This window comes from Vipera berus (assembly GCF_964194415.1).
Source record: "Vipera berus genome assembly, chromosome: 12".
In the NCBI taxonomy this organism is placed as follows: Eukaryota; Metazoa; Chordata; class Lepidosauria; order Squamata; family Viperidae; genus Vipera; species Vipera berus.
Genome location: NC_138215.1, coordinates 1,735,786 through 1,749,028, shown reverse-complemented (window position 1 = coordinate 1,749,028; position 13,243 = coordinate 1,735,786). Strand labels below are relative to the sequence as shown.

The window sequence follows — 13,243 nt, the reverse complement described above, 5'->3', positions numbered from 1 at the left end:
AGTTCTTAGGTTAGTAACACAGGTACTTGTCAGAAAGTCACAGAAGGGGATCACATGACCCCCAGGACTCTGCGACCGTCGTAAATATGAGTCAGTTGCCAAGCATCCGAATGTAAATCGCGCAACCCTGGGGATGCTGCAACTGACATAAGTATGAAAAACGGTCATAAGTCACTTTCTTCAGTGCCGTTGTAACTTTGAACGGTCACTAAGCGACCGTAGGATGAGGACTGCCTGTGCCCGAGGGGCCCTACCTTTTCTCCACAGCATCGGAGGCCAGGACAAGAAGCGACGGGCAGGAGCTCGTCGGATGGAGATCCAAGCTGGAAAGAGGCAGTCCTCAACTTACAACAATTTGTTTAGTGACCAAAGTTATAACAGCCCTGGAAAAAGCGACTTATGGCCATTTTTCACGCTTATGACCGCTGCAGCATCTGTGCGGTCACGTGATCAAAATGTGGACGCATGGCTCAAATCTTTGACTGTTCCGGTGTCCTGAAAGCACCTTTTGCGACCTTCCGACAAGCAAAGTCAGCGGGGAAGGCAGAATCCGTTCACAACCGCATTACTCACTTGAAAGTTGAATAATTCACTTAACGACCATGGCAAGAAAGGTTGTAAAATAGGGCAAAGCTCACTGAACAAATGTCTCACTTAGCAAGCAGAAATTTTGGGCTCAGTTGTGGCTATAAGTCAAGGACTACCTGTAAGGAGACATTGCCTGACAGTAAGGACAATTGATCGGTGGAACGGCTTTCGCCACCAGAAGCCACGGACGCTCCATCACTGGAGACTTTCAAGAAGAGACCAGAGAGCCGCTTACCCAGAATGGAATAGGGCCCCTGCTTGAGCAGGGCCTTGGATACAAGACCTCCGAGGTTCCTTCCAACCCTATTATTCTATCTTCTAGGACAGCTAGTGGGCAGCCAACCGTCTGGGCCAACTGTCTCCCAGGCCAAGATGTTATATTTGCAAAGGCAAAGGGAGCGAATGGGCCCAGCAGAATGAAGTGACCACGACTGACCTTTCTCTGCATCCTTCTCAGAAATAGGCACGGCAGAGCGAATGTTGTTCAAACGGGAGGATGGTGGTGCTACGGAAAGGCTGTTGCCTGTCACACCTTTTGCAATCTTTTGCGTTGGTGCCTAAATAAAGAGAAAAACATTTCCTCTTTCAACTGCAGACTGTATGGACCACTTATGTCTAGGAAGGTTTTTTAGGCAATAAAATATAATTTGATACTAACCACCAAAAAAATGGAAGGTTTCATGGTTTAGGAATGTGCAATATATTATAGGGTTCTATCGGCAATTCATGTAATTTAAATATGTTTAAATCTATAGAAAAATCTGATTAATTAAGGTCACATTCTTGTAATCCAAACTCTTTTTTTAAAGATCTCATGATGGTTTGGTAAAAGTCAGTTGTGCATATGAATGCTCATCACCCTACTAAACATAGTTGCAAAAATTTGCTGCTTATTCACTACTTCATGAAGAATACCTCATTAATTGCCTAGAGTACCAAGATTGCGGCAGGATAAATAACTTTTTGTACTTCTGTTTCATTAGTTCTTCAGTTCTCAATTTACAGCACTGTTTCAGAACAATAAAAATCAAATAGATATTGGTCTTGATTCTAGGGGGCAACATGATAACAATATTTGAGGGGCTGCAACAAAGAATGGGGGGGCAACCTATTTTCCAAAGCACGAAAAAGCAAGACAAGAAGCAATGGATGGAAACTAATCAAGGAGAGAAGCAACCTGGAATTAAAGAGAAATTTCCTAACAGTGAGAACAATTAACTAGTGGAGCAGTTTGTCTTCAGATGTTGTGGGTGCTCCATCACTTTCAAGAAGAGACTGGACAGTCACTTGTCTGAAATGGGTTGGGGTCTCCCGCTTGAGCAAGTGGGTTGGACCAGAAGACCTTCCAGCTCCCTTCCAGCTCTGTTATTCTGTTAAATTAGAAGTTGAATAGTTCTGCCTTTGCTTTATTATTTGTTGGCAGTTTGGCCTCTTCACTCAGCAGCTGGTATAACGATTTTTTTTTACATTTGTTTTGGACTTTTTGTTAGAGACCTTTGCTAAGCTTACTATAGCAACACATGCCTAATACGTAACCTGAGAGACCAGTATTCCTCAAGAGGAAGCTAAAATAAATACAAGGCTGTGCCTATTTTTTGGTTCCAACAATAAAGGTAGAGTTAACTGACAATCCAAAGGCGTATCTTCCAAGTCCATCCTAACATGATGCTGGTCATCACGGGAATGGTTCTAGATTTCTTCCAGAAAGGTCTGCCTGCAAGGAACCGTCCGTTTTGGAGCTGGCTGACCACATGGAGTGCCTCAGATGCCTCTATCAGAAAGGAAGAGCTGGACAAAATCAGGCATCCTGCTCACAGGATACATGTAATGCTGAAGCAAATGACTCATTTCCAGGCAATGAATTGGACATGTCTAATATCGTGAAAACATTTTGGTGGAGAGAAACATTACATCAGAACACAATTTTCAAAGGTTAGAACAGAGATCTTAATTTGGGCTGCCGGCAAACATTTACTCTGCATAATATGCCTGAAATGTGCTGCAGAAGTATTTTCTCTTTATCTCAAGCAATTCTCTGTATAATTAACTTGAGGCATGAGACAAAAGAATTCTATTAGTTCTTTTGAAGCGCATTTCTCTTGTGGATAAAAATGTCCCACTCAATATGGTTATTTTTCTATGGTTCAATTTAAAACGAAGTTTTTTTAAAAAAAGGGTTTTTTGCATTTAATTGTTTTCCTTTTGTTAGGAACAAAACAGAATTGAGGCAAAACAACTTTAGGAAGTGAAGGAGGCATCCAGCAGATTGCAGAACAGCAAATGGACACCGGATGTGCACACACCAGAGACCGTTTCATTGTTCACATTCGACGTTCACAGATGAGCAACTCACCAACAAGTTTTCTGTAGAATCAGATTGATTCTGAGGATGGAACAGAAGCAGAACATTTGGCTCCAGATGCAAGGCTGTTTCAGTTACTACTCTTTAGCGACACTGATAAATTAGTTGGATGATGGCTTCATATTACTAGTGGCCCGTGGAAATGATTCTGCAAAATTATGGACACATGGAAAATATATCGCCCCCGCCAGAAAGCAAGCCAAGAAAAACAAAAACCCTTCCCATCTGTGATGAAACCCTTCAACTATTTTATGTTTTTTAGGGGGGAAAAAGACACTTAATTTTGTCACTTCATGTGAAAAGATTTTTAATTGTGGGTACCGAAGCAATTCAATACAAAAGGAATGCAAAATATGAATATACAGACACATTTAATATAGACTTAACCACTTAAGAAACTATTTCCACTTTTCTCCATCTGCTGACTTAACTATCTGGTACCTTCCCAAGATATTTAGCATAAATTATCAACTTCTTCCAAATCACCACAGAGCAGGCTAATATTAGTAGGAGAGCCATATTAGTCTACGACAGCCAAAAATCAGGAATTCAATACAGGTCGCTCTCGTTCAGCAATGCCTTGTTTAGTGACCATTTGCAGCAACAACAGTGATAAAAAAGTAACTTTGCAACCAAGCCTCGCATTTATGACCTTTGCAGGTCTGTAAAGCAAAGGAAATCTGAAATCAAATCATAAACCCGGTGGGATTTTCACAGTGACTGCCTCACTTAAAGACCAAGTTTCTACATGAGGACTACCTGTAGGGCTTTTTCAGATACAAATGTTAATAGAGATATGCATTGCATGCCAAAGTAACTAGACACAAAGACAGTTTTCCCCCCGTGCCATCACTCTCCTGAACACTTAATTCCCACAGCGCTGTCTATTCTCATCTTTTCATATCATCTCATCTTTCCTACTATATTCTTCTATTAGTTTCTTATGATTTATAAATTATTGTTTGTAACTTATGATTAATGATTGTAACTATGATTTATGATCTATTACTTGCCATTTACAGGTACACTGTGAGCTTATAGGAGACAAATTCCTTGTGTGTCCAATCACACTTGGCCAATAAAGAATTCCCTTTCCATTCCATATTTTTGTATACTGCTCAGTACATCAGAAGTATGGAGAGGCTAAACTATTACACTTTTCAATTGGAAGGAGGTGGAGAAGGGAGAAAAAGCCAGGTACCTACTTTGCCTCTGCATTTACACCCATAGTACCGCTAGAGGCCTCGACCTGTCTTCACTCCCCAGATTAGCGGTCCTTCCACAGCCCTTTCTCTAAGGTGACCCCTGCCATGATCTGCCAGCAATGCCCCTCTGGATTCCATGCAGGACAAACATGGCAGACTGTAGGCAAAAGAGTTAATGGACACAAATCTAGCACAAAGGCTCAAAACTAGGACAAAGTGGTATCTGAGCATTTTAATTTCCCAAGACGCTCCATTACAGATTTCAGAGTAGCTCTTTTGGAACAAAGAAATTTTACAGGCACAATTGAGCAGAGAGATGGCTGAACTTACATACCTCAAATGGTTTCAGGCCAGCTCAACAAACACAACAGGCTTTCAGCACATTACAATTGCCAATTGAAAAGACACTTGTAATTTGTCTCTCAGGTAGCCGGCATCTGTATCTCCCCCCACCCTCAACCCAGCCTCACCCCAATTTAAATCCAACATCAGTCTAGCTACTCTGTGCATCTGATGAAGTAAGCATGGCTGACAAAAGCTTATGACTTTCCATTAAATTTGTCAGCCTGAAAAGTTGCTATCAGCCTCCCTCTGATTAGCGAGGAGAGGTTGGAAAGTTGGCTCAAGGCAGCCTAGACTTTTGAGCAAGAAACTTTGCCGTTCCTTCTGTTAACCGTTCAACCGTCCAAAGCCCCAGTTCTCCCATTTTAGAGTCAAAGCCCATTTAGACTCTCAGGGAAGCCTTTCTAATCGAAAGCCTCTTCTAGGTTGTCCTTCCAGCCGGCCGGCCTCAAATTACCGCACCAGGTGGGTGGCCAAGATGAGATGCGTGGCCGCAGTGCCTTTCAAAGGCAGAACAGACGCAGCCCAGGAGGGAAGGAGCTGGGAAAGAGCTGGCACAAACTGCTGCTGCGTGTTTTAGCGGTGGGCAAGAGGCCAGCCAGTGCCGAGCAGGATCGGACAGCTGGGCTTATTGGAATTCTGGGCTGGGCCTCCCTCCTTGTCCAGCGACAGCTGTAAGGCAGCAGCCCACAGCATCTCAATCAGGCGTGGCGTTCATTCGAAGAATGCTGATAGGGAGAGAAGCAGCCTCGGCTCCCCTCCACCTTGCGGAGTGACAGCCCATCTTGGATTCCAGATGACAAGGACTGGATGCAAAATGTAAAACAAATGGTGACCTTTCCAAAGATTAATTTGTTTACCAACAAAACACTTTCGGTTTGTCATCTGGGATAGAGGTGACCTTCAGGGTCCCATTTCTGGGTGGAGAGGAAACTGCATGCAGTCATCTGCTCACTTAACCCGATCTCACCAATTATTACTTCTCTTATATTTGGGGAAAAGGACAGTTTATTAATTTGTCGTTGTCTTCTGTTACGTTTGTTATAAATGCAGCAAACGTGCTGCAAATTACCGCAGTGGAACATCAATTTGTTTAAGTCTGATTCCATTCCGGATGCCAACATTGGAGGTTTTATTCTCTTTTCGTAATTGAAACCATAGATAGAGGCTTCTCCCCACTCCCCTTCCCAAGATCTTACACCTTCTTTGTCCATCCCACAGCACATCTGAAAAGAAAACCATTGGTTTTACTACTAGAGAATTGCTTCTAGAATAAATGGCTGCCCCTTTCCTATGCAAAGGCAATTCAGATACAAGCAGGGCAGAGTCCAGACACGGAGAGATGCCCACAGCTTCACAGAGAACGAAAGCAAGAGAAAGAACGAGGGGAGGAACTTAGCAAAAGGGACAGCAGGACTCGTAAAAACTCGGGGATGGCAAAGGCATTAAATTCCTTCTCATGAATAAATGAAAAGGAGCCAAGTTTATCTTGCATTATTTATTTATTTATTGGAAGGTGGAGACCCAAGCATCAGTATAAGTCTACCGCTACGCAACAATTCTGTGAACATGAAAATGATGGAAAGCTCCTTTGAGGTCACTGCAATTATGAAGACTTATTTTTGTGGAGGTTTCAATGGGCATTTTTGCTCTTTGACAGAGGTGAGTAACTGGGAAATTGCCAGAGGAGAAAGCAGTAAGAGGCCTGCAGCTAATCGGCCACTCTTAAGACGCACACAATTAAAATAATTCGCAGGCTATTTTAATTAACACAGCTAATCTGCATATTTAAGCAAATGTAATTAACAGAATTTTGTGAATTCACAAACACCAATCTATACATCTAATGTGCAATTAACATAGTTTGCATTCAAGTTGAATTAATGTTAATTTGTATATTTACATTGCCTGTTAATTAACATAATTTCATATTTTCACAAGCGCTGCTAAGTTATATATTGCAGTTATATATTGATATATGTTATATCAATGTCACTGATATAATCTGCAGAAAATTCTTTAAGCTATATGTTCAAGTAACAGTAATATTCTTGACTAGCCTTTTTAAAATGAGAATCAAATGGCTGATACATTCAGGTTGCTTCAACACAACTGGAGGTTCTCTTTCGTCCTATTATTTATTGCAAAAATGTTCAACATGTGCTCTGTTGTTGCTTATGGAAGACCAGATCTGAGCTAGCAACCTGGAATGAAGTCATAACCAGAGTACTGCCAAATCTTAGATCACTCCACAAAGCAGGCAGGGACCTTTGCCTCTTTTGGTTCAGATTCACAGTTGAGCATCATCACTTCTGGATCAGGCATTCTTTCAAGCTGTAACAAGGGCCTGCTAATGCCCAGGTGGGCCTGCATACATGTGCCATAGGCGCTCTTGCCTGGAAAAGGTATCTCTAGCCATAGTGAGTATATTCATTACGAATGAAGGCGAATCTACGTGTCCTGGGATAATGCGGCAGGATCCAGTCTGTGTCAGTCACCTGGTCCAGAGAGGTTTAGTCTTCTGAACTTCCGGACTCGTGCTGGAGCCCATCTTCAGGCAACCGTTCTCTGGCAGTGTGTGCTTTGGGCTGCTCTGTGTGCAGTATTTATATGGTGTCTGTTGTATGTGGGTTTTTTAGATGTTTGATTGGGGTGTTGATGGCTGGCAATTAAGTCATTGGCTGTCTTTTGCCTGTGCTGCCCAGCCCTCTCTTCCTCAGTACTTGATAAGCTGGTAGTAAATCGGCACTCCTGTTGACTGATGAGGGCCCATTTCCCAGGGTTCCATCACATCCCTGGCTGTTTTTGTGCCTGCTCGTCCAACAATCCTAGTAGCTGCAAAACTGAATGTATGTCCTTGTTCATAGCAGTGTGAAGCTACCAATGAGTTCAGGTCTCCTTGTCTAACCGCTCACTTGGCAGCACATCAGCATCCCAATAAACATCTAAAAAGCCACACACAACAGGCACCATATAAATATCACACACAGAACAGACCAAAGCACACACACTGCTAGAGAGAAATTCCCTGAGGATGGACTTCAGCATGAGTCTAAAAACTCTGACGGACCCAGATTGGTTCCTGCAGTATATTCATTCCCCAGTTCAGATTGCTATAACTGGCTCCCTGGGTGCTGTCCTCAGAAAAAGTTTGAAAACTGCAGCTGTTGCAAAGCAAAACAGTCAGGTGGCTCTCTTTAGAGCTGAGGTGTCCAACCTTGGCAACTTTTAGACTTGTGGACTTCAACACCCAGAATCTTCCATCAATCCATCCATCCATAAGTGATGATCCTCAACTGTGAATTCATGCTGGCTGGGGAATTCTGGGAGCTGAAGTCCATAAGTCTCAACGTTGCCAAGACTGGACATCCCTGCTTTAAAGTATCTTCCCACAATCTTATGATAACCTCCTGGGCTTCTAATTCATTTCAAGGAGTTATCAAATATCTAAACATCATAAGACCAAGAGATCTGAGAGATCATCTCTTCTTGTTTGAATCTGCCAGGTGGCTGAATTCATTGTCAGAGATTCTTTTGCATGAGCCAACACATTTATTTTGTGATAAACACATTTTGGTTATGAAATTCTTTTTTCTAGGAATGCCCTGAGGGCAGGGAGGACCTTCTTATCCCACTTGGCATGCCACTTTTTTAAAACAAACAAACAAATTTTATTAATTTTCCAGTTTTACATCCAAATATTTAGAAAGCAGCGTGGTGATTGGGTAATCAATAGTTAAATAACAAAATCTTTTGTACATATCTCAGGTTGAGATTCCCTATTTCCCTTAATTACTATATTACATTCAAGCTAATACATTTCTAGTTATAGCACGTTCAATTAAGACATTTATCAATATATTTTTACTTATACATATCCATGTCCTGTTTTTAAATTTTACCTAATTGTAATTTTCAATTACAGTATTCCAATTTAACCTTTAATATCCATAGTATTTAGATTTTGGGTAACCCAAATTTCCTTTATTTCACTACATAACAATTGTCATATCTAAAATACACATATTACTTACTTAAATACATTCTTATTTTATTTCACAAACATGTTCTATTTCTCATCTTAGTACTTACTAATAAAATATCTTTTATTGTCTCAGTCCATCTTCTGTATTCTAATTCAAAACTACGTTCTAATAGCTAATTTTCATTTCCCTTATAAATCTAAGTCCTAAATATTAAGCCAATTGATACCTTTTAAAATCTCCCTGTAGCCCATTAAGTGAGATTTTAGGCTCTTCTATCATAAATCAAAAGATCCCATTTTTAAAATCTAACTCTGGCTTTCTTTTTGTGCCAAGCAGGCTTCCACACCAGTGCCTTTAAATCCTCAGGTGGGTCTCCATTCCTGTACATGTTACTTGAATTAAGGGACAGCATCTAGTTACCAATTTTCAAAAGGAATTGGCCCATTTGTAATCATTAAATTGTTGCCCTAGTAGTTCAAATCTCCACGTTTGGTTTAGTATATTTGTCTTCAGTTCAGTCTGGTCCTCTTCTTCCGCAGGTTTCATCTGGTTTAAGTAAAAAGTCATGTCCAATGTTGTGATTGTTGTTTGGTTGTCTAGGTTTTCAGTATGTTGTACTTGTTGATCTTTAGCGCCCTCCATCTTAGTATTGCTTTCTTCCGTTTCTGTTGCTTTTTGAATTGTAGGCTTTTTAGTTGCAATCAGGGTTTGGCTGTCAAAGTACTCAGTAGATTGTACTTGTTGTTCTTTAAAGTTCTCTGTCTTGATATTAATTTTTTCCTCTTCTGTTGCTTTTTGGATTGTAAGCTCTTCAGTTGGAATCAGAGCTTCATTTTGTAAATTTAAGCTGGCGCCTTTCAGTCTGGATTTCATTACCTCAGTGGCTTCAAGGATTTTTCAAGTATGAGCTTATAATTAGCCGAAATTTGTTGGTGGTATTCCTCCATTTCAATGATGGTTACAGATAGTCCTTTAATGGAGGCTATTTTTTAATAAGAGTCAGTGAATGTTCACCTCCACTATTCCTAAAAGTTGTTTTCACCGCCCAGCTGTTTCAGCTTCTTATTTCTTTTAGATAATACCAAGGACAAGTCTAGGCTGTAAGCAGGTTTCACAGTCAAAGACATTCACTTGCTATACCAGGCTTCACCACAAGATGTCCCTAATAGCATGTAAAGTCTTTTTCCAAACTCATTAGGCTTTTATCCAGTTTAATTTTTTTTCCAACTTTTAACAAGTAGATAAGGTAATAGGTCCCCGTAGAAATAGGATCTTTTTGGGACCCCAAATATCCAAAAAATGCAAGTCCAATTGTTTAGTTTAGTTTAGTTGTTCTTTTCTTTTCAAAGCCTTATTTCCCCAAGGTAGACAAATGCTGCCATTTTAAAGGGGGGGGGGGAGAAATTCCAAGAAGCTTTTACAGGAAAGTACTTGGGATACAAAGAAGGTAAGGTAAGGTCTCACCCAATTCTTCCGTGGTGCTTTTGTTGTGCTCGGTGGTGACTTTGGCTTTCGGCTGGTAACGGCTTTTCTCCGTCAGTCTGCCCTTCCACGATCAATCGGGGGTCCTCCTCACGGTCGTCCGCCCCTCCAGGGCGACTATTGACCCTTTTCAGTGTCTCCCAGCGGAAGAAAAACAGGACGGCGGAGAAAGCGATCTTCTCGTACATCCACCAGTGCTGCGATCACAAACCGGAAGCTGGCATGGCACTTTTAAACTGAAAGCTCTAACTTTCTGCTTTTGTTCTCTGATAATGTGTTATATTTTTGCATGAATCACTTCAGAAGGTCAACAGTGATACAAAATGCTTCAAAAAGTGAAATGATATGACATAAATAAACTATTTAAACAAAAATTATTTAAACTATAAATTAGAATGTAAAGAGTATTTATGTAAAATAAAATCCAAATATTGATCAGAATGAAAAAAACACCTAGTGGGAATCTCACTGAAACATTCACTGAGGGTTTATATATAGAAGGTAATAATTTTAATCACACAGCGAGGATTTGCTTTTATGGGGGGAGGGGTTATTTCAGATATCAAAACTTTTCATTCATCACCTGAAACACACAGTTGTCTAACATAATGCATTAGTACATTCCACAGCCAGGCACCAGGAGGGTTTGAACTAAAGAGATCAAGCGATGTAGATGCATGTGTGAACTATTCAACAATGTTTTTCCTGGCACAAAATATTCTGATGATGAATTTCCCAAAACAGCACATTGCTGAAGCTGGACGTTTTACCCAAGAGAGTGGCTGAGGCTCAACTGTTCTGAAGAAAATCAGAGGCAAGAAACAAAGCAATAGAGATACTTCTTTGACTACTTACGCATGTGGTTTCCCTCCGATTAACCAATGGCAAACTGACACCATAGTTCTGATTTACAATGCTTCGGTGGTAAACATGCCTTGGGTCACACAGAATCCTCATCATCATTGAAAGTTTGTGCTGTAAAGAAACACAACACAGCCTGTCTGCAGCAACAACAATGCTGGAAGTTTTGTCTAGTACTATTTACCTTGGTACTCAACTGCTTTGAAACTCATCAAATTCGGCACTCAATGCATTTTGACTCGAAAAGTTTGTCCCGTAGTCAGTTTGTTTGGCACTCAATGCACACGTGAGAACATGTTGGTGTCAGCTGCTTTGTGACTCACTATATTATTTCTTTTGGGGAAAAAATGTTTGGTACTCATTGTGCCTCCTGGGACCAATTAATGGGTTGAGTACTGAGGCACCACTGTATTTATTAAATGTATACGCTGACCACCTTGCTATCCATGTTATCCCTGCCAGCTTTGTTAGCCTCCGTGCATGATGCCTTCCCTGGTCAACTGGAGGAGCACAGAGTATGCAGAGCCTGGGCAGCAATGCAAGAGGGAAATCATTTCACAGAGGAGAAAAAGCAAACTCTTTGCTATCTGCTAAGAAAAGCCCATTTCCCTATCAGGGGAGATTCTCCTAACTGAACGCCTCTCTGCCCTGGAGCTTTTCTGCACCACTACCCTCCTCATTGCCCAAGGGACTGACCCGACGGTTCTCCTCAGAGGCCTCCGGATGGCTAGACTGGATGCTTCGAGTCCCTCAAGCTCCTAATGCTGGCAGAAGAGAAGCCCACTTCTTCGACTGGGAGGCCAAGAAACTGCGTAGCTCTGCAGCTCTGTCTGAAGGTGGCCGTGAGGGACTGCAGTGATGGGCTTCCTTGTTCAAGGACCCAAAGAAGCACAGGCTGAGGTTGCAGATCTCAGCTGAAGCTACTCCAAAACCAAGTGGATACCCAAGACAACTACAGGTAGCCCTTCACTTTCAACCGTTCGTTTAGTGACCGTTCAAAATTACAACGGCACTGAAAAAAGTGATTTATGGCATTTTTTCACACTTACAGCCCTTGCGGCCTCCCCCTGGTCACGTGACCAAAACTCAGATGCTTGGCAACTGCCTCGTAGTTATGTTGGTCACAGGTGTCCCGGGGCCATGTGATCTCCCTTTGGCGACCTTCTGACCAGCAAAGTCAATGGGGAAGCCAGATTCACTTAACCACCGTGTTACTAACTGAACAATTACAGTGATTCACTTAACAACTGTGGCACGAAAGTTCGTAAAATGGGACAAAACTCACTTCATAAATGTCTCATTTAGCAACATAGATTTTGGGCTCAATTGTGGTCGAAGGTCGAGGATTACCTGTATATGTGCAGAGTGAAGGGGTTGGTGTGTGTTGCAAATTGCACGCAATAAGCCTGCCTTCTGCATCTTTGTGGGTGAGTGAGAATGTCCCTTTTTTAAAGTAAAACACTAAAGCTGACATGGTCAACACTGCAGCTGCCAGGGAAGAATGTCCCCCCCAGTCCCAATACCCCCCCCCATCTGATCTTATCCACCATTTGTCATCCAAATTTAACACGGCTGTTATTTGTAGTTACTTGTCACTGGAATTTGAAAACCACAAATAACTGTTTTTCCCCTCCGATTTTGGTCAGTGCTTCCTAGAGAGGGCAACTGCTCCGGGTTCAAGTGACACGTTTAACTCTAGAAAGGCGAAGGCCGTGGTTTGGGAGCCAGGCCGGAGGGCCCCGGGGAAGCAGCCTGAAAGCTCCTCCGAGAGGCCAACCCCCCCCCCCGGCTCCCTTCCTCCGGTGCCCCTCAGGGAGTCCTGGCCTTTTCTCAGGCAGCCTCCACACTCCCGCGATATAGACAGGCGGGCCTTGACTGGCGAGCACAACTGAGTCTCAAAATTCCACAAGACAGTTGTTAAGTGAGTTTTGCCCCATCTTATGACCTTTCTTGCCACAGTTGTTAAGTGAATCATTTGGCCATGAAGCAAACACGGCTTCTTCCACTGACTTTGCTTGTCAGAAGCCGTCTGGGAAGTTCGCAAAAGGTGGTCACAAGACCCTGGGACGGGGCAACCGTCACAAATGCAGGCCAGTTGCCCAGCATCGTAATTTTGATCACATGACCCTGGGGGCGCTGCAAAGGTCGTAAGTGCGAAAAAAGGTCCTAAGTCACCTTTCTCAGTGATGTTGTAACTTCGAACAGTCACTAAACGAGTGCTCTAAGTAGAGGACTGCCCGTGTCCCATCTACACGGCGTGTCCCCCATTCCCCCTCTCCAAGCCCTCCTCCCACTCCCTGCGAGCTCATAAAAAAGGGGCGTCTATACATTTTATCTTTAACAACAACAAACTTTTCAATTAAAAAAAATCAACAAAACAAAAAAAAACTATAAAAAAGGGGCGTCTGTGAATGGAG

General features: G+C 42.2%; 1 protein-coding gene across 1 annotated transcript in view; it reads right to left on the bottom strand.

Moving 5' to 3' along the window:
* IQCH (IQ motif containing H) overlaps positions 1–10,927 on the bottom strand; it is a gene marked incomplete at its 3' end in the record, with an annotated part of 123,738 nt that extends 112,811 nt beyond the window's left edge. The window contains exons 1-2 of the mRNA XM_081337333.1: positions 10,821–10,927; positions 1,025–1,145 (exon numbers count right to left, since the gene is read on the bottom strand). Coding sequence (XP_081193459.1) covers positions 1,025–1,145; positions 10,821–10,925 — 226 coding nt within the window. The 5' untranslated portion in view covers positions 10,926–10,927. The remainder of the gene's footprint in view (positions 1–1,024; positions 1,146–10,820) is intronic.
* Positions 10,928–13,243: the final 2,316 nt, after the last annotated feature.